Source organism: Sipha flava, unplaced genomic scaffold (assembly GCF_003268045.1).
Source record: "Sipha flava isolate LNK unplaced genomic scaffold, YSA_version1 179_pilon_pilon, whole genome shotgun sequence".
Taxonomy (NCBI): domain Eukaryota; kingdom Metazoa; phylum Arthropoda; class Insecta; order Hemiptera; family Aphididae; genus Sipha; species Sipha flava.
Genome location: NW_020272149.1, coordinates 1,468,204 through 1,494,905, shown reverse-complemented (window position 1 = coordinate 1,494,905; position 26,702 = coordinate 1,468,204). Strand labels below are relative to the sequence as shown.

Here is a 26,702-nt window from a genome sequence, read left to right as displayed (position 1 = left end):
CCGGCCGCGCAGTCATGGATCCGCACAGGTTTTATTTATTTTTCTTACCATTCGCATGTTCCGAAGAGGTTTTATTTCGTCATATACTCGGTGTATCACGCGGTCATTACGAACGTTTGAGAGATATTTCTCCGACCGAGTGCATGTCAATAATAATTATTTTTCTAAATTCCGTTGGCAGGGATGCACAAAGTGCTTGTCGAACTTGTGACGGTCCCGAGATACGTATAGTTTTCGATATACCACACCCATTTCCTGCACCGCCCAAAAAAAAGCGGAATGTATGCGTTTCGGTATGTTCGGAATAATTTAATCGACTTGGGAAATTGAATAACGCGTTTACCTACCACCGAAGTTTACCTATTTTCAAGTTTCTTTTTTTTCTTTTCTGTTGTTTTATTACATGACGTGCACGTGCACTAAACACATTAAACAACATGACTTGATGATATTTTGTAATAAATTGAGGTTCACTAGAAAACCGAATGGACGAAATATTGGTTACACGATACAATTTATACATATTACATACAAGCGAAAAAGTTGTTGGTTTTATTTTTCATTAGGTACTCTCGTTTTATTGGCAAATCATCGTATTTATATATTGTACCCGGTTATATTGACGGTGAAGTTTAATATTACTTTATATGCATTTTCATTACCATAACGTCGCTTTACGCAATAATAGTTTTAAATTTCATGTTTTCACTCTGAACGGTTCCGCACACGAAACGCGTTTAAAAATCTAATGTGGATATACTGCGCACCGTAAACTGCATTTTGTGTTCCATATTATAGTGTGTACGTAATTTATGGTAGACACAAACTTAAATAATCTACTATAGCACCATTGTTGTTAAAGCCTTTCCATAAATAAACACAACGTTCACCGTTTTTGGAATGACGTGAACTCGGACAATACATTTAGTTTTACGCCTTTTTAATCGAATATAATATTTTGTTTTTTGTAATAATCAAATTTGGTACTATATAACTTTACGTGCAACTCGATTTAATTGAATATTAGGCCCCGTGATTTTTATACGTGGTTTCTAACTGCGTTTCGTTAAGAAGAACTTTGTGAAATAATCTGAGGGTAGTAATTATATGATTATAGTCGGCGTAGCATAAATATGGGCCATGCATTTTGAAATACGTAAAGACAAAAAAAAAAAATCAATAAGATTAACTGGAAAACTTGTACCGGTAGTAAAATTAAATTGAAATAGTCTCTAGTGAATTATAAACAGAATATTATTTTCACATCGATGGCACGAAACACTATACTCCAATCAACTGAAGCGTAGTTACTTACATACATATTATGCTTGTTTGGAAGGTAGAATATTATTGTTGAAAACCAGTCGGGTATTTCTACTACAACAAAACGATTTCGCAGTCTTCCATTACAAAACTAAAAACAAATAAATACATATAATGTATATTGTTAAATACAGTAAAATTCAATGAATGCGCTTAATAACTATTTAAAAGTTATGTTTTATCCTAATACGACTAAAACGTAATGAAAATTAACTACGCGGAATTCGTTTTCAGCATTTGGAAATGTTGTCTGATCATATCTTATTAAGCGTATATTACGATCTTCGGAAAATAATTTCATTGTAAATTAAAGAACCATAATACATTGCATTATATGTTTTAATATTTTGTGATAAAGATCGATGAGACCAATTAAAGTTTTTTAAAACCATCATAAACACAATTATGATTAATTAAAAAAAAAAAAATTGAAATATTTACGTTTTGGTTTTTCATTAAATTTGAATACTTAAGATTAAAAATAATTGGAACAAATTAATTTTATTATGTACATCAATGATAAAAAAAAAAAAAAAAAATAATAATACTTAAGTATTCCTAACTTAAAATAAATCCTGTTTTAATTACCTACGTTATGATTTATTGAAAACAATTCCAATTTCAACAGAATTCAATAATTATTAGTAACCCTTTCGTGTACAATGTTAATGAATTCCATTAGTGTCAATAAAACTACAAAAAAGTAATAATAATACGACTACAATTAATCCTTTTCTTTGCAACAATGCTTCCTCGAATTAAAATAATCGAAAATATAAGTTAACTAATTCGTTACTATCGTTATTTTTTTCAATTTGTTTTTTCAAGTAAATTTGTTCGTTAATTGTACAACTTTTAACAACTCGTGTGGGCGATTTCATGATGCATCATTGCCATCATTATTACTTTTGTTATTATTTAAAGTAAATAACATGGATGAAAAATAAAGTATAATAATAATAATAATAATAATAATAATGTAGTATCAGTAGTTGTAGTAGCAGTAAACCCCATTTATTTACAGTCCATTTTAGCTTAACATTTGCAACAGCATATAAATTATCGTGAACATAGCACAATTGGAGATGGCGAATGACCCCGAAGTCGAGCTACGAACGCCGTGTTGCATGGCCGCCGGTACTTCAGCTAAGAAAACATGAAACAAAAAAAAAAAAATTAAAAATAAATATAACATGCGTATAACATTATGCACATTAAAATATTCGGAAAACGTTATAATTATTGTTACACTGGCCAAAATGACCGTACACCGAGTTTTATGGCACTATGTATATGTTATGTTGGTGTTCGACACCTCTCTTGATTTCTTAAACTTAATATCTCGTCAACATGCAATTCGGTCAACTATAATCGCTCCATTATGTTTTAACGTCGACGATGCTTTTACCACGCACGGCCAAAAACAATTACTATTATCCGCTCATCGAACGACAACTACACAAACGATACGCTTTCATTGGTAAACTACGTGGGGGGAGGGTCGAGGAAGATAATAGTAAAAATAAAATATAATTTCATGGACTCATAATTATTCGTCATACGTATACGTCATGGACATCGAGGACCTGCTCGAACTTTTAGTGCATTGTTAATTAAGCCTTTGAATTATTTTGAGAATTCATTATTATTTTATCGTCTTGTACCATTGCTTCAAGTTTTCATAACGAGTTTATACTGAAATCAGAAATAAACAAATGTTTCTGAATTTTGTAATATGTGAGATATTTCTAATCATTGTGTAGTACAAAGCATCGGGTCTCAATGTATAATATTCATCAAAATTATGTTTTTATAAAACCTATCTAACATATCTAACATATCTAACATGTATAAAACATATCGGTAGATAATCAATCACAGGACGCATCTCGTAAAATCGCCGGGGTTAATCGCGAACGAGTGCTTCAAACATAATAAGCGATTCGGTTGTAAAGCGTTATTATTTATTAAGTATATACCGGACACTATTAAAATTGATTACATCTTGCGAAATATAATTTTTTTTTGTAGATATACAAAAACTTCAATACTAGAATTTTTCACGAATTCTAAATTTATTAAAAAAAATAAATAAAAATGTTGTCACTTATTATTACCTTGCTGACTGATTTATAATAAAAATAATACGTTGAATAAAAATATTACAACTGAATAAATTATCAAAGTAGGTACCCATGTATTCTAATTTATGAAATTCAATAATTTAGTAGAATTATAAACATGAAAAACCTTTAATTTCGTAGAAAATATCTGGCAAATAATTGAATAATAACGCGTTATCAATACGTATTTTGAGTGAAAATGAACTGTTTTTCTTTATTATTATTCAGTTCTATGTTATTGATAATGTTCTTGGAATTAAATTTAATTAAAATCTTAAATTAACAATATATATGTTTATAACTGTTGTACATTTTTGTAACCTTACAAACAGTGAATGGCATAACCGACTTGTTATATAAATGATATCATATTTTAATGAATTTTATTCTTACAATAGTATTGTATTGTTGAAATAGTTTAATTTATATTACATTTGGTTAGCCTTATCATTCTTTTTTTTTTTTTCAAATAAACTGCAGATCTTCAGACCGTTTTATATCCAGTCGTTAAAATCCAATTTTCTTTTTCTAATCAACTGTTTAAATCTTCAATTTCCTCTCAGTTATAAAATGGCAACTATACTGACGATTATACTGATGATTTTTTAGAACATTTTAATCCAAACTGTTTACCGTTGTATTGATTCAGCTTAATATTGATTTCAAATAATAATTAATTAATATTACAGCTAATCATAATACATTTTAATATTTAGTATTATATTTTTATTATCTTGTAATAATAGCTATCGAACATTAGTGTAAAATATATATGAATGAAATTAATCATCTGGAATATTAAGTTTTCATCTTAAAATTGTTTTTCCATTAAGCTATGGTTATAGCCTGATATTCGAATTTACGTGTGCTGTTTGATCATTGATGTGTTAACTTTATAAACGGTATTCAAAATCAGTCTGCGTTTCGAAAATATTTATTCCAATAAATCTAGTGTATTTTAAACATTTTCGTGTGTTCTCAATATAATACATAAAGGAAACATGGATTTTTTCTGCACTTTTGAATTGTTCAGTAAATAGGTATAACACTGTATGTAAAAGAAAAATTATTTACATTTCTATATTATAACTTGAATTTTATAAAACCTATGTGTTTGTGTATAATCATTTACACCAATTAAAAGCTCATAAAAATTAATTGCTAGATGGGTTTGTAAATGTAAACAGACATAATCTATGTTTTATTTCTACTTAAATTTAATTAATTCTCGTAAGAAAAATCTCTTAACAAAGATTTCGAAAACACAATCATAGATAAACTGTGCAATCGGAGCTACTTGTTATCGCTGCTCGGTGAAGCTGAAAATTGAACGAAGCTGAATCTGGCGGATCAACGGGGTGTTTCCACACCAAAAAATTCGTACTGGTTTATTGCTTTAGTATATTTCTTTTATTCCAGTAAACTTTTTAGTGATATTAAAACATGCATGTGGTACGAAAACGCAAATGTTACCACAATAAAAATAACGTTTATAAATAATTTAATAAATTAACCACAACGATGAAAATAGTGATGCTTTCAAAAAAAAAAAAAAAAAATTAATTAAATTGTAACAACGTTTTATTCACGTTGATTGGATAACAATGACGTAATCAATAGCCTAATAGAATATGATGGATTTGTTATTACATTTTGAATTTTTAATTACATTGAACTGTGATGATGATGATGCATTGGTAATTAAAAGCTAAAATTAAATAATAAAATAGAAATGTTGAAGTTAAATATTCAGCGGTACAAACATTTAACGAATAGAATTTCACAAGCAGCAGTTTTGTAGAATATTATGATTATATCAGTATTGTTATACATTAAAAGCCAACGCTATATGTATATACATGATGTTAATTTGTTAATTAACTAAATGTAAGGATTATTATTTTAGAACGGAAACGCGTTTTTATTGGAAGTCATAAATGATAATTAAAATGAAATTTGTTACATCATATTTACGAATAATATTATTTTGAATGAAAGGACAGGGGATGTTTAATTATATTTTCTCCATAATTTTTTCGACGTAATATTGTTTTTAAGATTCCGTTCGTAACATCTGTAAATGTATGTGTACCGATAACCGTTCTACGGCGTGTGATTGAATACACACAGCTTTTGAGCCATTCAAGTTCGGAAATGTACTATCGTGGCTTGTTACAAATGTCGGTGTATACGAGAGACGATGGAGAGTGGAAGACAACGGTAATACGTATGCAAAAGTACGCGAAATATACTTACATTGAAGCACGTGCACGTGTATAGTGGCCGGCGGTATGTTTTGAGGTTGGCACGTGTAGTTGCCGCTGTCCGACGTGTTCGTGTACGGCATGATGAGATCGCTTTCCGTGCTGTTGATGTGCACGATGAGCCCCCGATCTGTGTCGAAATTGATCATCCGATCGGAATGGTACCAGAAGACGAATAGAGGTGCTTGGGTGGATCCTTGCAATCGACATACCAGTCGCAGGCTGCTGCCACTCATTATGTACAGGTCCGGTGCACCGAGGATTTCCGCTCTGGCCTCTGCGGTGAAGAAGATGAGATGTCCATGACGACCGGTCAAGTACGGGGAAAATATCCGGAAAAAATGCAAAAAGACGTATTAAAACGCAAGGCAATATGAATAATATCGTGCAACTTATTCGATTTTATTACAGAACACAAGACCTACATTTGTTTTTATATATTTTCACCGTTATCGACAGTGGCGTAGGAAGACTCGCTAGCGTCTCTGGCAAACTTAGAAAAAACGCTTTTTAACTAATTAAAATTTGACGTTATGATATTTTTTCAACCTTTTATTTTGCTAATTTTTCTAAGTACACAATTTATAGTTATAAGTTATTATTACAGTATTAATTTTTAACTTTGAAAATTTGCAATTCCTCGCTCTATGACTGGTAATTCATCGATAATTTTTTCGTATGAAATTTTTTATTTAAATGCCCTTGTGCCATTATTATAATTTCAACATTCAATTCACACGTAGTGTGTACAAATAGACAACATCTACGTACTTTAAAAAGTATAATGGAACATTTTCGATTTGACTGTAAAAATATGACTTGCACGATTTTGCAGCCCTTTGCAATTCGCGCCCCTGACGTAGACACAGTTCACCTACCCTTGCCACGCCACTGGTTATCGACCAATAATACTTAAAGTTCTACACGTTTGCATGGGCGGTACAAGTCTGGGGTGCACGTACTGTATGAGTCTGACACGTTTCGTCCCGTTGTGTAAGTTTTGCGATTTCGGCTGATTTCGGGTCGTCCGTCAAAGTAGCAACAAGCTTAGCAAAAATTGCCCTATTTTCTCGTGGTCTCGATCATTTCCAAAGTAAACGGGGTTCTGTGAGCAACGGTAAACGTAATCCGGTCAGGATGACTAAAACTTATTGGTATTCGTGACAAAATATTTATTTTTTTAATTTCCCAATAGTTAAACGTTCGAACGGTTGTGCTTTTCCCGGGTATGAGTATAATCATTATTCTCGGAACATGGTACGTCGTAATGGTTAGTCTACGGTTGGACTCGAATTTAATGTGAACGGTACAACAATAGATTACCAACCTGTGACTTTCAGATGTACGAAATTACTAGTCGTCGGGTGCGTAGCTATGCGACATTCGTACAAACCGGCGTCCGTTGCTTCCACCGGTGTTATCTCCAAATTCCACGTCTGAAAAAAAAAATATACGAAATAAAATTATCCTACGTGCGATTGAGCGCCTAAGATAGCGAGCGAAAATATAATACGATTCGGTTGCGGGGGATTTACTGTGATATGTTTGGTGTAATTTGTAAACATATAATACATTCGTGTTTTATGTATTCTTAACATTTTTTTTTTTTCGGGTAGGTACGAGATTGTTGAAATTTTTTAGTTTCATTGGGGATATGCTCGTTGTTTTTTTTATACGCGAATCCACTCTAGTGATCATTACTCAAAAAAAAAAAAAAAAATTTATTTGAACTTATTCATAATTAAATATGAATATAAGACTGTAGTCATAATACCAAGAGTGCATTTTATAATTATAAAACTCGAGAAATGGACAAATAATGATAACAAACATAACTAGCGAATTATTGAAGTACGTTATTTGAAAAATTAAGATATTGGTTAGTAAATAAAACATAATATCGTTGTTTATTGCTGTTTTATCAGAATCACTAAAATCTTTTATTCTAAGAATTCATAATTAATTTTATAGTTTCAGTACACATTTAATATATGTTCCATTATAAATAAACTTCAGTACAAAAACCCCTGTACCCTTCAGGAGTTATAACTGTTATTAAAATATGCTAATACGATGGGAAACCCACTCCTATAAATGTTTATGTTTGTGTAGGTATTTGTAACTTATTACTAAATTATTGGTAACTAAGATTAAATTACAAAATTTACAAAAAAAAACTGGAAATTTATTATTCACCAAGTTTACTTATTGTTAGTTATTATTTTAAATTAATATTATTTTTAGTATCTGATGTATGTTCTATAATTATTTTATGCGTCTAAGATATTAATATTTTATGAAAGTTTTAAAAAATTATATAATATAAATTAAAAAAAAAAAAATAACACCTTTATTTAATGCAATAAATATTATTTCAACTTCTTAGGTACATCTAGAATTTTTTTTGGAGTTGGGGTAAAATAAATATAGTCCCACTCTTTTGAAGTGGGATTTTATCCTCTTCCTTTATAGAGTTAAGTTAGATACGCTACTGATTTTCTATTAACCGGATACTATTAATAATAATGTATGCAAACTATTAAACTGTACAATTTACTCGAATTCTTTATGGTTTTCGGTACTAGTAGTTTACAAGGTTTTTAAATATATATATTTTTTTTTTTCAAAACGATTATTGAGAAAATCAATTTATTTATACTGTCAATAAAAATGTTTATATGTCTAAACTGTATAATGGTATAGAAATAAGAAATGACTATCAATTTAAAATGTAAAGTTTAATTTCAATCGATTTATATTATATTAAAATTTAATCTGTGTGTAACGATACTATTAGATTCAACATAAATATATAGTATACTTGTATATATTATTAGTAACAAAATAAACTAGCCAAAATATACTAAGATATTTATAATAATCATAAAAAGACACATCACCCTACGCCCGCGATTCAAGAGCGTTGTACCGGAAACGCACCGGAAAAATCTCCAGTTCAGCCGACCATGGTGTTGTTGCGACAGTGGATAAAACGAGAAAAAACTCTACAAACGCAGTTATGGTGTTTTTCTTTATGACAACCGGGCTTTTATTTTTATCAGCGGATACCTCGTACAGTGGTCACATGATTATAATAATTGCGTGCAGTTTCGGTCAATTTCGTCAATTACGCAAAACGAATACGGGGACGGTAAAACGATGATTCGACCAGAATGAACCATATACGTTCGGAGGGGTCTTGATTTCAAACGCTCTGGACGGATGATCTTTGACTCCTAATTATACCGACCACAGTGAGAATCTTTTCAAAAAAGAATCGTAGAGAACTGATTTCTGACCTTACAATTTCTCTAAATATTATCTCTCTCTTCTATTGTTATGTTATAGTCTTGGTTCTTTTGACACACGTGGAAATTTATTTATAAACTGAGTTTAATCTTTTTTTGAAAAAAAAAAAATTCTTTCTATACACAATTATATGTTACGTATTAGATTATTTTTAAATTTAAAATTAATTTCTTTGTATGGTATGTGAATGCATTGTTCATCGTTACACTTATCTATAATTAAAATTTGTTTGCTTTATTTTTTCATATTTATTTCTTCACTTGCTTATGGAAGCTCAGAATAATAGTTGTACGACGGACAAGTGTTATTTTTATATTCATTATTAAATCGAAAGTTAAAAGATAATAAATCGTAGTTTTATAAAGTAAAAATAATAGTCATAGCTGTGTGTTCTAGTTGCACAGAAGTTTGGCATAGCACGATAACGATTGAGGTCGAATGTAGGAGCGTGTGCAACACAAATTTTACCACGCGCACTACGGAGTCGGGGAAACAAACGTGATGAATCGGCAGAGTTTGAAACAGAAAGTGATAGAAATTATTGCGCTGGATGAAGTTGGATCGCGCTTCTTGTTTCTCGATTTCAGACATCCATGGACCAGTAGCCGGGTGCGAAACGTGAATGGTTTGTAATTTAGGACAAACAATGGCACACGGTCGATGGTAAATGTTTAATTTCGTTACTTTTTGTTCCGTTAAATGCAACTCGGCAGCGGCGTTTCGTTTCGTGGCTATCCAGGATCAACAGGCGTATCGCGCAGTTTTGTGCCATCGAAACCGTCACACATGTGTGCATAATGTACGTGTATAAGTAATAATAAGTTTTAATGTTTAAGTTATGCAGTGCGAGTTGAACGCTGAAACGTCACTGACACACTACTTTGTTCGTAGCGATTAACGTAGGGCTGCCAAAAACGGACAAATAGCATGGCAAAAATTATCGCTACTCGACAATGGTAAAATCTCGAATGTTCCACGATTACTGATAAATAAATAAATGAGCTTCCTGATTGTAATTGTCAATGTTGTTTTATAGTTTTTGTGTTTTCATTATAAGACTTATACATATTTTACCTAATACCGTTTAACGATTATCGATAAATGATGAATTTTGAAAAAAAAAAAAAAAAAAATTATAAACAATAAATATTTTCTAAGAGCTCCAAAAACAATGAAAGTTAAAAAAAAATATTTGTATTTTGTCACACCTAGGTTTTTTCTTAATTTTTAAAAGTAGTAATAATTTAATTTTAATAATTAGCTCATATTAATGCATACAATTAACATTGTACGATGTAAACTTGTAAATATAGTTTCTCATAGAGAGCTGTGTATAATATTTATATTTATTATCATAATTTAAAACAATTTATGAAATAAACATAATTTGTTCGCACACTTAAAATCACTATGTATATTTACAAATATAAATATAATTCGATCAAATAAATTCTTGGTTCATTCGATGCACTCAACATTCAGACATATAAATTGTAAATATGATTTGAAACGTTATCTTTAGAGAGAGGCGTTCGAGTAGTTACCATGTACTCGAATGTAATTATACCAGCGGCATAGACTTTTTTATCGTAATAAACTATTAACTATATATAATATATGTTACGGGTAGAGTGAGAAAATCGGGTAATTTTTACATTATCTACCTTTTAGTCGATAAAGTGTTTTCTTAAAATAAAATACGACAAAATATGAACTGTAGATAATATTAATAAAATACGATAAAACATAAATTGTACCTACATAATGATAAGTCGTGTGCATTGATATTGTATAATAATTTTAAACTACATACGGTGCTATTGGTTTTCGTGTTCACTTGTTCAGTTTATTAATGTTTGAAAATTTAGTTTTTTAAAAAAAAAAACTTGTCTTCATAAAAAGAGAAATTACATGAAAATTATAATAAATAAATTAATGTAAAGAATGAAAATTCGGTAAATTTAACGGAATCAAAATATTATAACATACTATCTGAAATAAGATATAAAATAAATATAAGATAAATAAATATTTATTTATTAAAAAAATCTTTTTGTGAAATAGCTAATGCACAATTTTTTTCGATGGTCGAAGTTTTAAAAAATGTTTGTGTGAAAATAATCATTTAACAAATAAATGTGCGATTAAATGTAAATCTGGGGAGATATTTTGCAACTCAAAATGCTTCAAGTGTTCCAATAAATAACTTTATTTAATTTTTTAAAATTTTTTATTGTAAAATAATAACTTAATAATTTTTTTTTAAATTAAACTTATAGCACACTGTATAATGTACACATTATACTATTCATATGAATAAGGAGTACTATACCCGGGTAATGTGTAAACTACCCATTTTCGAACTTTACTCGTAACATATACATTATTTCAAACTTATCATTATAACGTATTTGTAGAGCCAGAACCTTTTTGGTGATGCTTAAACTTTGGCATAGCTTCTTTTAAAGAATTATAAATTTATAAATAATACAACAACCAGTTATAATAACTGTTGAGGTAAATATTAAAACAAATTATTATATAAATAAATAAAAAAATAAATATTATAAACCATAATATGAACACCTAAAAATATTATTGAATTAAAAATATATGTTTTATAATTATATTTTAAATTGTAAATTAAAATTGATTGAAATTTTAAAATCTCCTTCAAGACATTTGTAGTGATAAATAAATAAATCATTTATCAAAGTTGAAAGTTTTAATAAGTTTTTGCTCTTTTATCGGGTACCGATGTAAACATAACTTAATACGAGTATACTTCTCCGGAAGCTTCATAAGGAAGTTCATATATTTAAGTGGACTGCAGTAATTACAAACAAAGTTGCATTAGTGAATTAATAATGTATGATTGGGAATTGTTATGTCTACGAAATCACTACGATCTGTGTCTAAACGGTCAGCCCAAAAAGTTCATTCCCCACGTGTGCCTTATATACTATCACATGAGTTAACATTAGTTGTTTAAAATTATTATATTTTTTACTTTACATTAATTATTTATGATGCTAAAGTAAGGAAAACTAATGAACAACGTACATTAAAGAACAGTGTAGTGTTTTGACTACTCGAAAGTGATAAATAAAAATAAAAATTTATAATTTCATAATAATTATTAATAATTGCACTGTGTCTCATAATCTGTAATACTAAATAAAAACATTGATTATTTTTTATTATTCTAAATTATACATGTTAAAATACATTTTTTGAATATTTTATTATAATAAAGTAATAATAAATAATAATACGACAATAAGAGTAACATATTTTACGAACAAGGTATTGAATTATTGTTATGTTTTGTGCTATTACACACGTATATCTCGAATCTCTTCGTTGTTAAATTGCTTTTTTTCTAAAAGACAAAAAATGGGAATTTTTCAAAAATATTTAAATAGTTATTGGAATTTTTTGTGTGATATTTATTATTAATATTATTAATAATTGATTTTAAATGTAGTTAAATTATTACAAATTTTGTTTCAAAGTTACTTTTTTGTCCTTAAGTAATATAGTTAAAATCAATAGCTTTAAAATGCTATTAAATATTTTAAAAATTACTAAGTAACTTTTTGTTATTATTATTATTTAATTTTGTACTACTCATAAATTTCATAATTTCTTAAAAAAAAAAAAAAAAATAGAAAAATAATATTTATTGCTATCACTTATGATCTTACGGGAATTATTTTGAATACATCAAACTATAATACCATTTGACATTGTGAAATAATAATAATAAAAAATATTATTATTTACAATATTTACATGTTCTTTAATTTTAAAATAAAATTATAATATTATCAAAAAAATTTAAAACTTACAAAAATCTGCTTAAAAGAAAAAAAAAGAAAAAATCGAATTAATTAAATTATAATTAATACTAGTATTCGATTTTGTTTATTGTTTGAATTTTCGAAGTATAGTTTTGCGTGGTATTGACATATTTTCTAAATGAAAACATAGCAACTAATTAGTTTTTATCATCCGAAACCTGTGTTCTTATTTTTTTTTTTATATTGTAGGGTATATACATTGTTACAAGTTACATTGCACTCTTCAATCGAATATAAATTAAAAACATGCAAATAGAAATGAAAACTGACTAATATAAATATGAATCACTTGAACTACCGATGGTACACAATTGAATTTACAGTTGGAATAATTTAATCAAACGTTAGAGTTTTGTTTAATGTTTAAACGAATTATATTATAGTGCAATTTGTGTATTATCAAATGATTAATTATTATTACGTCATTGGCTCGGCCTAATCGTAACTGTTTATAATATAATTCTACGATGAGTGTTGGTTAACGTGAGCATATTACTATGGCTGTTCGATCGTATGATAATATTGATTTAGATGATATTATTATGTTAGATTAAAGAAAACATTCCGCCCCATTTTTTTTTTTTTATGTTGATATTAAACTATATAGATTATGATCTTGAATATAATGTATTTTTATGAAAAATGAGTCAATGTAATACACGCATGTACTCATTTTAAATACACGAAAATTTGTTCTAAAAATATCCATTGCACTTTATACGAATATAAAAATTATATACAATTATTATGATTACACTTTAATAAAAAAATAATTTAGTAATTTTATTTTATATCCAACACATATTTTATTTAATTGCTGATTTTCGTTTGATATAATCTAATAAATCAATATTAATATAATCTAATAAATGTTCCAAAAATCAAAATCAATGTTTATAATTATTTGACCAAAATAAACTTTATAAGTATTATGCTAAAAGTACAAAATTGTTCAATCATTTTTAATTCCTCAAGTATTTGATAGAAAATTAATTATTACTGAACTCGTTGTGGACCAATAAAATGTATTTATAGATAATTTGATTTTTATCTAGGTAGTCAATAATTTAATTGTTTCTTTCATCGGTTCCATAGAGAGCGACGTACGTACGATTTTTTTGTAGTTCGGCATTTTTCCATTTTTCATTCACATACACCTTGACCTTTCGTCATTGTTTTAGATACCCTCAATTGTCAATTTGTCTATTTTCACATGGGATTGATAAGAAATTATAAAATTGATTTTAATGAAAAAAAAAAATGTTTGAAGTATTTATTTATTTTAATAAACTTGCGTCATACAATGAATTTAAAAAAAATAATATCAATTTCACAATTTAATTTTGATGTGATTCTTGGGGTTGTTTGGTGACATCTAATTTTTAAAATCTGGTTGCACAGATGATAAGTAAAGTCATAAGTCGAATCTCAAAAAAAGTCTATAACGATATTTATTTTTAATGAGCATGTATGACGAATAATCCTTTTCCATAAACACAATGATCGATATGAACTATTTCATAAATAATTTATTCATTCAAATACATACATTTTTACATTTTTGACCATTACCCTCTTTTTCCCCGAGTACTCTTTCATATATTTTCACGTACCTACTCCGATTTGAGAAACAATGCTCTAGTTGAAATATATATAAATATATAAGTAATCGATGTAGGTATATAGAATCCTACTGTCTTTATTATATTATTTTCAATGTATTTACTGTTACCTTTTAAAATAATCAACTACATAACCTTAGCTTTTTTTAATAATTAATAATTTTGATTAAAATGAAAAATATGTTTTCTAGAAATAGTATGTATACATATAATTTAAAATATATTATTTTCATTTTTAGATGTTTATTAAAATGTTAGAATTTAAATGTCTTAGTGTATAGCTTATTCGTTCATCTCACGCACGATGAACACGATTTTAATAAATCACAGACGATAATGAAACTGACTGGATATTGATCGAAAAGACGACGCTTGCCAGTGATAACTTTACCTCGGGTGCAATAGTCAAATGATATATCTTGTCATCGTCATATATCTTCCCGGAGAAAAGAAATCCGTTGGAATTTCATTTTGTATAACAAACATTGAGAACATATTTATTTTTATTTATTTTCTCCCCTGCAAAAACGTATTTGTTTTATAATTATAAATACGAATTATAATAAAATTATAGTGTTTGGTGGTCTGAATTGTCTATTTGATAAAAATATACTGTTTGCTAGTTGTTAGAACAATTTCCAAAATGGATAAAGATAGAAATAAGAACTCTAGCATATATACTCGTATGTATGTATATATATATATATATATATATATATATATATATATAGAAATTCATATAAACAACTTTTAAAACTAGAATCCATGAAAACCATTCGAATTTTTTTTTAAATTAATTGGAAAATAATAATTTTTCAAAATACGAGGTAAATATTTGCAAAATTCTGATTTGCATTAAAAATATTATTTATTGAAGAATATAGAATAGATAAATGAGAGTCTGATTTTGTACGTTAGGTGGAAATATTAAAATAAATCTTTACCTCTAACGCATGAGAATCTATTATACTTGACAGAGGTTTAGAAAAAATAGAAAGGTAAGCAGATTTTATACTGCTTTTGAAGTTGGTAAAATGCAAATTATGAAAAACTGAAGTCTAATTCTGTAAATGACAAGAAAAAGAAGAAAAAGCAAATAATTCACGGAATTCTGTACTTATTCATTTTAAATATTAAAGAATAATTTACCGATAATGTATTCCAGAATAACAACTATATATTTAATAATAGGCTGGAACCCGATTGAGCACGGTTGATCTTTTTCGTAATCCGATTGAACACGGTTGCAATCAAACAATGGGAATAAAAAAAAAAAACCCTAAAACCTTAAGATTGAGCACGAAAATGGGAGTGACGTTGCTACTTTGTACCGTAGAATATTTCAATGATTCACCATTTTTTCTAATCCCAATAAACCTATATTTGAAAGCTCCGAAATTAGCCAACTCTTTGCTTCTCTCGGATAAAATAATTTTTATTTCATCATTATATTCCATTTAAATTTGCAAAATACACGTTATTTAGGAATACAACACGAGGACAAGAGACATCAGAACAGATTGGCTATTATTTACAGCGTAGGAACATACAATAACAGTGCAATCGTTGTAGATAAAATTCTGTTTTCATATCTATCAAAGTTGTTTTAAACTACCGTTGTATCCATTAATCGATAACGAATTTTTTTTCGACTATAATTATATATATAATATTTTAATAACTAATAGTTAGTTAGTTTCCTATTAGTAATCTACAATACATACTAGTAAAAATCTGACAACGTATACAGTATTTTTTTTTTTTTTACCTAGCTCAATCAGGTTGTGAAAAAGGTCGGCCAATAACGACCTTGCTCAATCGGATATCACGGTAATAATAAAATGAAACAAAGAAAATTAAATTAATATATAAAGATTATAAATATTAAAATCAAATGAAGCAATGAATTAGGAAAATTAAAATGAGTTATTGCAAATACCATCGATATTATTCTTAAGACGTAGAATAGCCGAGAACTTAAAACTTATATCATTAATATAATTTTAAACAAAAACAAATGATATGTTTTTTTTTAGTGATACTCACTATAATTTAATTATAAACACTGTAAACTGACAAGTGTGTACAGTTGGAGACATATTTAATGTGAAACACAATGAATAATTGTACATTATCATGAATTACCCATCACGATTCAGTGCTACTCATACATGAATAGTATGAACATTCTCTATTGATGAAAAGGAAATATAATATTTAAAGAAGCGCTGATAGCTCATTGAGAAACGATAAGTGTAGGATCACAACGTTATAAGTATTAATTATATAACAATTAATATGTTGCAACTGAAGTCAATCAACAGTAATAAATTAATTTAATTTTTAATCATGATTTATCATTCCATAATTCAGGTAGCTACATATTTTATTTTAATTTAAAAATTATGAATAGTTATGTAATATTTTTTAATCAAGTTGATATTTTTTCATTTTTATATTTTTACATCGAACAATGATGACACTGATTTTCAATTAAAAAATCGATTGTTATTAATTCATTAAAATAAAAGTTTAATGCAATTATCACACTTTCGTCACTGTGACAGAATTGCATATACTCAACTATTTGACTATATAGGTAGACGATATTTTTTTTTCCAGAAAAAGCAGTTCAAATTTTATTGAAGTCTTTAATGGGGCTCTTGTCATTATTCTTACTGATTACTCAAACTGATTCGTTTAATCCGTTTTTCTCCCTCATTTGGCTTTAGTTCTATTGTCAAAGAGCCAAAGTGGGGCGGCGCGTTTAGTTTTCTACGTGTATTGACATATTTATTGCCGTTCCAGGGTGTTGATTGTAAAAGAGCTTTATCTTTAATTATACTAAGAAATTGTTCACTATTTAGGTACTTGTATCTCACCAACGCTCGAACATACGGAAATGACGCGAAAAAAGCTACATACTTAATAAGTCTCAGATATGTATTTATGTGAACAGAATAATAATTTATTCACGTGGACCCGAAGACATAAACCACGCGTGGCCCCGACATTTTATACTGAATTATTGTGTTAGTTTTAGTCGTTGAATTATAAAGGTTCATTTTCACTTCACCTAAAGTTTTGCATACGCATTATACATTATTTAGAAAGTAAATCATCTTAATATAATATCATATCTAAAACGGGTCCATAAAATGTTTAAAAAATTGTTCCGTTTCGATTGAAAAATTTCTTAGAGGTTACTGAACTAAAATTAAACCATTTACCTTTAAATGTCTGGTGTGGTCTACGTAAAATCGTTTGTCACTGCTGTAACTTCTCGTCCCTATAGTTAAAATAGTGTAGTCTATCCGTCTGATCCAAGACACCTGTAAACAAGTAATTAGTACATTACTGAAAATCATTTAAAAATTATAGGATTAAAAATTAACGTCGAAATTGAAACACATGGTATCTGTCATGATATATTTTTAATATTTGTCACACATACAAACATTACAAACATAACAAAAATACGATCTATGCATATTTTAAAACCGCAATTCGCATTGTTACATTTATTATTGCTTGTTTTTTTTTTTTCAGTTCCACGCGTGGAATTAAAACGTTATGTTATTTTAATTGTAATACTTTTTTTTTTTTTTTTTGTTATTTATCGACCATTAATTCCGCTTTTGTTCGTTATTGTTAAAATATCAGAAGAAAACCGAAAACCGTTTATTAACGAATATACATCAAACGTTCTAAACAATATGCGCGTACAAATACAATCATATTTCAGTTATCGGTACAACAAAAAGAAAAGAAAGCATCTAGACTTGTCTTTTGAAACAAATGCAGATAAAGTATAGACCGTCATTAACCATTTTCAATAAACTTTGGTATTTCAACATATTCTTGTTGTTTTCTCAAGATTTACCAGGAGAAAAAACGACGAATCGAATGGAATAATGTTTGTTTAGTCATAATTTTAAATATTCAGTCCAAGGAAATGTAAGTATTAAAATGAATCCAGATTAAAAAATCTCCAGGTTGAACGTACTCCGATGAATACATATGAAACCTCAACGTACATCTAAACGGGGACCGTTTCGACGTTATAATTTTTAACGTCCGGGGAGCGCGACTGTAATATTACGTACGATCATTAGGCCGACGGACCACCCGTCGATTTTTCTCGAAACCGTTCGTGTACGACTTTTGGCAAACGAACTCAATTTCAGGTCATCGTTTGCTGTTTTTTCGCCCATGTGTCGTGTTCGCGGACGTGTTTTCGGATGGTATGCAAATTGAACTACTAGTTACAAACACGCCCGGGTACGGAATTCATTAATGTACGCTCAGTGTACGCGTACGCGATAGAAATACACATTCGGACCACCACAACAGTAGTTTTCACTTCTGCTAAACGCATACCCTCGACACAACGGAACGCACTCGGTTGCCGTTCGTTTTCTTGCGCCGACCATCGGTTTTCGGTCGTCGACGTTGTCGCGGTCCATTATCGTTTCCGCCAACGACGATGTATTTTTCGTTTGCCTTCCGCTAGTCCTTTGCCTTTTCTCGTAGAAAAAGTTCGCGGCGACGATCGATGAAACTCACCCACAACAGTTAACGAAATCGGCGCAACATGATTTTATTCGTTTTTCCCTGCGACATTGGTGTACTACGAAACGGATAAACTTGACACTCTCTAGCTGAAAGAAAAAAATGTTGAACATTATCCGTAGGGATTCTCGTGGGACAAACAAGATACGATGTGAAATGTCGACACGTACCTGGTTCACGAATTCGTATTTCATTATTTTCATCGATTTCGCGACATTTGATTTGTACTTTAATATTTGTTACATTCACACGTATTAATACTTAGTAGCTACAACAGTCTAGTATGTAACCCTCTATTCCGTCCATATCAAAGATCATCTATTACGATACAATTTAAACACCGTAAAGTGTTGAGAAGGTGCCTAGATTTATTTCTTTATAAAAAGTTATGGTTATTGCTCAGTATTTGGTTATAAGACCAAATACTCATTGTCTGATGAAATCAATTTTCATTAATTTTCAATACATAATTAGCCTAAAATATTATGGAATGAACTAACTAATTCACCGTCAAAAAAAAAAAAAAAATAAAGCAATTGTTTTACGAATAGATGAAAAAGCATCGAGAAAAAATCAATTGAAAATCTGTTCGCTTCATTTTATCATTGATGATTTCGAATCTGGCATTATGTTGTATGCAATCTAATTATAAATTCATAACTAGGGACCGGATTTATATGCGAATACGTATGTGTATTGGAATAAGCTTTTTGAAACTGATGAGCATTATCCTCGATTTAGATCTTTCTTATTAAAATAACTTTTACTTTGCATATTTTGCATATTTCAACGTTTTTACCAATTAAATACATATTAAATTCATATTTGTAGTTTTATAGTGCATATTATTATTAATAGAACATATATTCGTATTCATCGTATTTTCACGTTCACAGCCGCATAATATCGATAAAATTGCGATCGGTCGTTATTTCCAAAGATAAGATTACATACTCATATCTTATATTATAGTCATATACAACATATACGAGTATATATCTAGATATAGATAAATAATATAGAGTGAGTATATTATATATAATAATATAATATTAAGTGACGACTTGATGACATAATATTTTAAAAACTTTTTATACTTTTTTTGATACCGTATTAATTAATACTTATTTTTACATTTATAATACATTTCAAATATTTGTACATTATTTTAAACAAAATTTTAAGTGAATGTTTAAGTACATATTTTATAGCATATTAGAAAATTTTTAGAAGCATATTTTGAGGATTTTTTGTGAATATAAATCCGGTCGCTATTCATAACAAATAAATAGGTAATTCATTATAGTGATTTTTAATCACTTTAAATAAGTAAAATAATATCTCTTAATAGTTGAATCGTGATTAAATTAACAAACAAAAAACCTATTTAAAATATACGAATAAATTAATTAATACGAATTTCAAATATTCGTCTTCTATTTTTCTTTCGTATTTTACATGCTATTTGAATTTGATACAGATAATAGATCCTGACTAGTTATGGTGGGGTATTACCACGTCATAGTACAACAGCGATCCTTGTGTTAATTTGTTTCCACAATAGTGTGGTACCGCGTACGGTACAACGCGGGTTGTGTAATTGGTACAAATCGAAACGTGTAAAATAATACACGACCACCGTGATATACTGGTCATTATTGGCCAATGTTTAGATACTTCGATGCTCATACAACAGAACGGTGTTCCACAAAAGCGTCATGATCGCAGCTCTTAGCTCGACCGTTTTGTCGCGATTGTCGATCGATTGCCTAACCGCAGGTATTCGAGGGTCAATTAGGGTTTAGATCGATTGTTGGAAAGACAGCGATTTCAAATGAAACTGAGCCAATGTGGTAGAACGCAATTGAAGTTAAAAGCTTTGGTTTAAGAAAGACAGAAAATATTTGACCGACATACGATTTCAGTTGTTCAGTAGAGTTCTTTCGTTTTGGGAATTATAATGACTATTTTGGAAATCAATTTTAGTTGTTAATACGAAATTAATGTACGTTTATTTCTCTCCCTGTTCACATGTCTTTTAAAAATACAACTCAGAATTAAGAGGTTAATTGGTAACGAGCAACTGTTTTTAAACGCATAGCAACAAGTTCAAACTTATTTCCCATCCAACCAACCAAACTATTTCAACGTGAGTTGTATCCAACTGAACCCCACCGTACAACACACACCCAGTTTCCGAAACCACATTGAAAAATTGATCAGAAAAATAATAGGCGTTCCGTAAAACGCAAGTGCTTTTATAAAAACATTGAAAAAAATTATTTTGAACTATCATAATCATAGGTTAGGGTTAGTGAGACAAATTAGTGTTCGAAGAATTCATTTCTAAAATATTATTTTATTTTAATATTATATAGTAGTCAATTAGGCACAGCATGAAATGCACATTAAAATATATTATTATTTATTTATTATTTCATACATAATAAATAACAACATGTAGTCAATAGTGTTTTGTCCTCACACAATATAAGAAAAATTGAAAAACTACCGCCAATTACGAAAAATTTGTACACAAAAAAGTATCACAAAAAAAATGTAAATATGCAATTGTAAATTATAATAATGGCCTATATTGCCAATGTTAAAAAAAATCATTAAATAATAATTGAATTAAATTCTGCTAAATTTAGTATTTTAGTATATTTTTAGTATATTGTTAATGTTTATATTGTTTATCGCCGTGTTTAATGTACCTTCTCCTTTTCAAGATAATTTTCATAGGGGTTCCGCATAAAATTATGTTATTGTTTGGTAATTCGTAATCTCAAAATTTTTAAGAAACCCTGATCTAAACATACACGATCGTTCAGAAATATTGAATAAAATCACTTCTGGACACATATATTTATGTATAATACGTATACATATGAAAGACAAAAATCATTCAGACGAACAATATCATATGATACCAACAGTGAAACGAAAACATCAAAGCTACTGTAAAAATGGCAACAGAAAGAAGAAGATTTTTATTTTTATTAGAATTCCAGAACAAAGAGATATAATATGTAGAAAAACTGGATATTTTAGAAAATAAAAGAACGATGAGAAAGTGATGATCAATAAAAGATAGAATTTTAAATCGCACCCGTGAAAAAGTTGTTAGCATTACAAATGGTGAACGTTTTAGTATATTATTTCGCCGACAACTTTATTCATACCTTTTATAACATACGTTTTACCGTTTATTAATTGCATCCGAAGGCAGATTATAGCTATACAATTATCGTCTGTTCATTTGCAATTATATTAATACATATTTACCTCTGAAAGCAGTCGAATCGTACAGTGAAACGTATATGCAATACGCATACCGAATTCATAAACATATAACGCGTGTTAATCGGTGTGACACCGGTGGAATATATTATTTCATTTATTAGCCGCTGCATAAAACTTCCGTAAACCATAGTATAATATGTTTTATTGTTTGTCCGGCAGAAACACAGCGGCGGCGATTGTCTGGATAATTTTAGCGCCAAAACTAACAGAAAGATACAGCAAATGAGTTGTAACTACACAACGAATCGACCAATGTGATTATATCTGCCCGTTCTGCCCGATCTGCCCGTTTCGCGCTGATCCACTAGAGCACTCGACATGTCGGTGTGAAATAGTCGCAATATATCGTAGACACTGGAATGGTTCGAATTTCCGAACTGCGCATAAAATCGTACGTCAACGGTCGAATTTGATAGTCGCACAACAGTAGCGAATTCGTCATCTTCCAGCCTTGCGGTCCATTGAATGTATTTCGCGATGTCCAGGGGCACTGACCTTGTATTATTATAATAACAATATTTTCATTATAAGTAATAAAAAATATTTGTAAGATAATGTTCGCTATATCAAACTCAGTAACATAAACTTTTAACAAACATAATAAAGGAATAATTCCAGAGGACACTTTCAACTTTTTTGTATTCATTTTATTTTTTTATCTCTTAAGGTTCTTGAGAACCTAAAAATACGAGTTTATATTATTATAAATATAAAACAGCGTGACGTCACCATTGACCTTACACATAATCCTGAGTATTTCGTTAAATCTTCTACAAACCCAGAACAAACGTCAATAACACAAGATTTCCGCGCGAGACACGTGCTTCTGTAGCAGAATTTACACGTGGCTTATTCTCGTGTCAAGGTGAAGGACGGAATAATATGCATGGTATTAGTATTCTTTCGACGAATAACCATTTTGAAAATCTTAAAAATAGTATTTTTCAAGAAAAATTACATCATACACATACAATATTGTGAATCATGTGATTCATAATTAGTTTTCAGTTCATAGTTGTGTATTGTAATGCGTCGAATTCCATGTAAATATAATTTTTCAAGGGGTTCGGAGCACGGAAAATTTTCAGGAGTGTTTGATAGCCATTTTATATACATAGTTCTTTCAGTTGTGGCTATGCGTGAGAAATGAATGAATACTAATTCGATTAGACTATTCCGTGAATCCTTATGTAGAAATCGATTAGAAATTACATATTGTATAATAGAAACTAATATAAAATCTAAAATTTATATTGTACGCAAAAAAAAAAAATTTAGTGATCAAATCGAACACAACAATATATTACTAAATTACTATTAGACTATGATGAGTTATGTTTTATAGCAATAAAACTAGGTCAACAATTTAGTTCCATTTCTCAGAGTTACACACTTTTCAAAAAATACAGTTTAAATAATTTTGATCAAAATACAACTATATTTTTTGATTATTGCCCTTTATTTTAATTTGCTGCGGTTTTGAACTTATAGCATCACTAGAATAAGATATCTCTTTCCTTCCGGTTGCAACATAGTAACCAGTGTTGGGAATAGTTAATGCAAAATTTATCTAGATAAAGATAATAAATAAAAAAAATTAAAATATCTAGATAATGATAAAAAATAATTTAATTTTTATCTAGATAAAAAAAAATATTTTCAAAAAATGTTATTTTTTGGTCAATATTTCATATTTTCTATAATATCTATGAAGACAACTAAAATAATTATTATCAATAGATACCTAGGTATTTAATGTTTATTATAGTTATGTAGTGTACCATTAAGCAGTATTTATATATGATGTACAATATTTAATGATGGTTAATCACTAAAATGTTACAAAAAAAAAAAAAAAATGAAAATTTCTCTGTACGTATCAAAAATGAATACAAAATACATAAAAAAATTAACAATATTGTTTTCTATAAAATATTAATTTGATGATTTTCATTATTCCATAAGTAGTTACGGCTTTACGGGTTCCAAGAGTAAAGTAATTACTATTTAGCGTATGAATGACATGTGTATACTAAAATCAAATACCTACTATATTTGGAACATCCGTGGAAAAATAAGAATTTAAGTTTAAAAATACCAAAAATATTTTCCCGACATGAAAATACAAACAAAAGTCATATCAAAAAATAATAATTACTTATTAATAATACACGAATTATGATTATGAATATAAAATCTATATGTATAAAAAAAAGTCAGGTTAGTTATAGAATTTATAATTCAAGAACGGCTGGACTGATTTTGATGATCTCTGATTTGTTAGATTCGTCTCCGTACAAGAATAAAAATAAATCTTGGCAAGAATATAAACAATTATTTAGATAAGTAAAAATTTTATCTTAGATAAGAAATTAGATAACTTATCGTTATTTATCTAGAGAAGATAAAATATGACAAAAAATCTATCTAGATAACTTATCTAGATAAATACCAACACTGATAGCAACTACGTATTATAAACGATACTTTTAACAGAACTCGACGAAATTTCTATAATTATATTACATTTCTGGAGAAGAAAAAATAAGAAATTTTTCTTCTCTGGCATAGTTCTTCAGTTAAAGTAATTTATTAAATACTCTAACCAAATGCACGTGAAGGACTTTAATTTTCCTTCCTCTGTAGATCAAGTGTTCCACTTCTCGAGCTCCTTAAGTACACTTTTATTCTATCACCAAAGAAAAGAAATGAGAACAAAGAAAATAAAAGATTTGGAAATTTATAGTTTACAGTTGGTTCATTTTCATTTCCGGTTTTCTGATGTAAGCTTGTGAATGAAATCGGTATTGTTATTTGCTTACAAAAGTAAAAAAAAATACAGTAATTCTGTGTATAAATATATTACACGATATACTAGAAAATATATTTTGATCCATTATACAGCTGGACACTCAATAATTCTCAATTTATATCCAAAACAAACATTTATACGTTATGTTTATTCAACTGTCATCCCTTTTCCTTTATTAAATTACTAAACTAGAAAGATACACTTTTAGAATACCTTAAAAACATTTTGGTAATATATATATATATACATGTACATTTTGTAAACAACAATTTTTCATCCGAGTAAAGTGTTTAAAGTCAAATGAAAAATGGAATGAAGTGGCAAAACTGATTAAATTGATACTCTGCGGTAAAAATGTAACAATGTTATTTTTATTAAAAAAATTAAACAATAATTTGTGAGTTACGCAAAATATAAACGAACGAATTTACTAACTGACATGCTAACAACTGGATAGTTGTCAAAATTGCGAACCATGTTTTCGGAAAATAATTACTAAAAATATTGTATCATTCGAGGATTTAAGAAAATATTTCAACTTATTTCATTGCTGCTTTAAATTTATAATTTTATCCAACGAGCCATGATTTTATTTCGTCCGGGATGCACTAAATTTGTGTCAGTATAATACACGTGTACGTGCAGTATCTTATACATAATATATTTATGTCAGTCGCTGTTTGTATATTTTTATATATATATATATATATAAAAAAAATTGATTTCTAGTGGGTGCAGGGTTGCCAGGTTGTTGCACTATACACTCGTAACAGTACTTTGAAAAAGGTAGACGCATGCGAGGTGATTTCGGTGGGACCCTTCTATGAGTGAAATGAATAAAATATATCAAGGTGATTTGGAGTGTTATGAAAGCAGATAAGGATAAAAAACTGTAAACTAAGTTTATACGATGGGTATAAATGAAGTTTGGAATGGAGAGAGAGAAGTAAAATGAAATAATCTGAAGATATACGGACACGCCAGGTGAAATGAGATGACGTGAAAAAAAATAATAATATATATATACTTTAGCTAGCCAGACGATAGAGAACAAACACGATCTGTACCTATGTAAAAAAATGACAATAATATTTTATATTTGTGTGTTTTAACTCATTGTATTTCGTCATCGTCTTACGAGTACGTTTCCATACCAAAAATGAGGCGCGGTGTGCGATTTTTACCACTAATATTAATAGCATTATCTCCTGAACAATAATAATTTATTATGAAGGATAGCAACAAATGATCGCTACTGTCATTTATTCTTAATACTTATCACAAATAATTTAATTCAACAAATTCAATTGAAAAAGATCGATTAGTTTATATTTCGGTTGAATATCTGAAAATAATATTTCCCTGCATTGTAATCTCACTAATATATGTGTATACACAATACGTTATATTATAAATTAATATAAATTGCTTTAAGTGAACGTCGATTGAGTTGTTTATTTTAGTGTTTTATTATATATTTCCACTGGTGTTTTTCAATATGGATATGT

At 28.6% G+C, this 26,702-nt stretch overlaps 1 protein-coding gene across 6 annotated transcripts in view; it reads right to left on the bottom strand.

Moving 5' to 3' along the window:
- Window positions 1-1,836: 1,836 nt before the first annotated feature.
- The window catches only part of LOC112680671 (hemicentin-2-like), a 258,542-nt gene continuing 233,676 nt past the window's right edge, over window positions 1,837-26,702 (bottom strand). For all 6 annotated transcript variants that reach the window (XM_025550846.1, XM_025550845.1, XM_025550849.1 and 3 more), the window contains 4 exons: window positions 17,735-17,836; window positions 7,038-7,146; window positions 5,703-5,987; window positions 1,837-2,469 (listed from right to left, as the gene is read on the bottom strand). In XM_025550846.1, coding sequence (XP_025406631.1) covers window positions 2,354-2,469; window positions 5,703-5,987; window positions 7,038-7,146; window positions 17,735-17,836 — 612 coding nt within the window. In that variant the 3' untranslated portion in view covers window positions 1,837-2,353. The remainder of the gene's footprint in view (window positions 2,470-5,702; window positions 5,988-7,037; window positions 7,147-17,734; window positions 17,837-26,702) is intronic.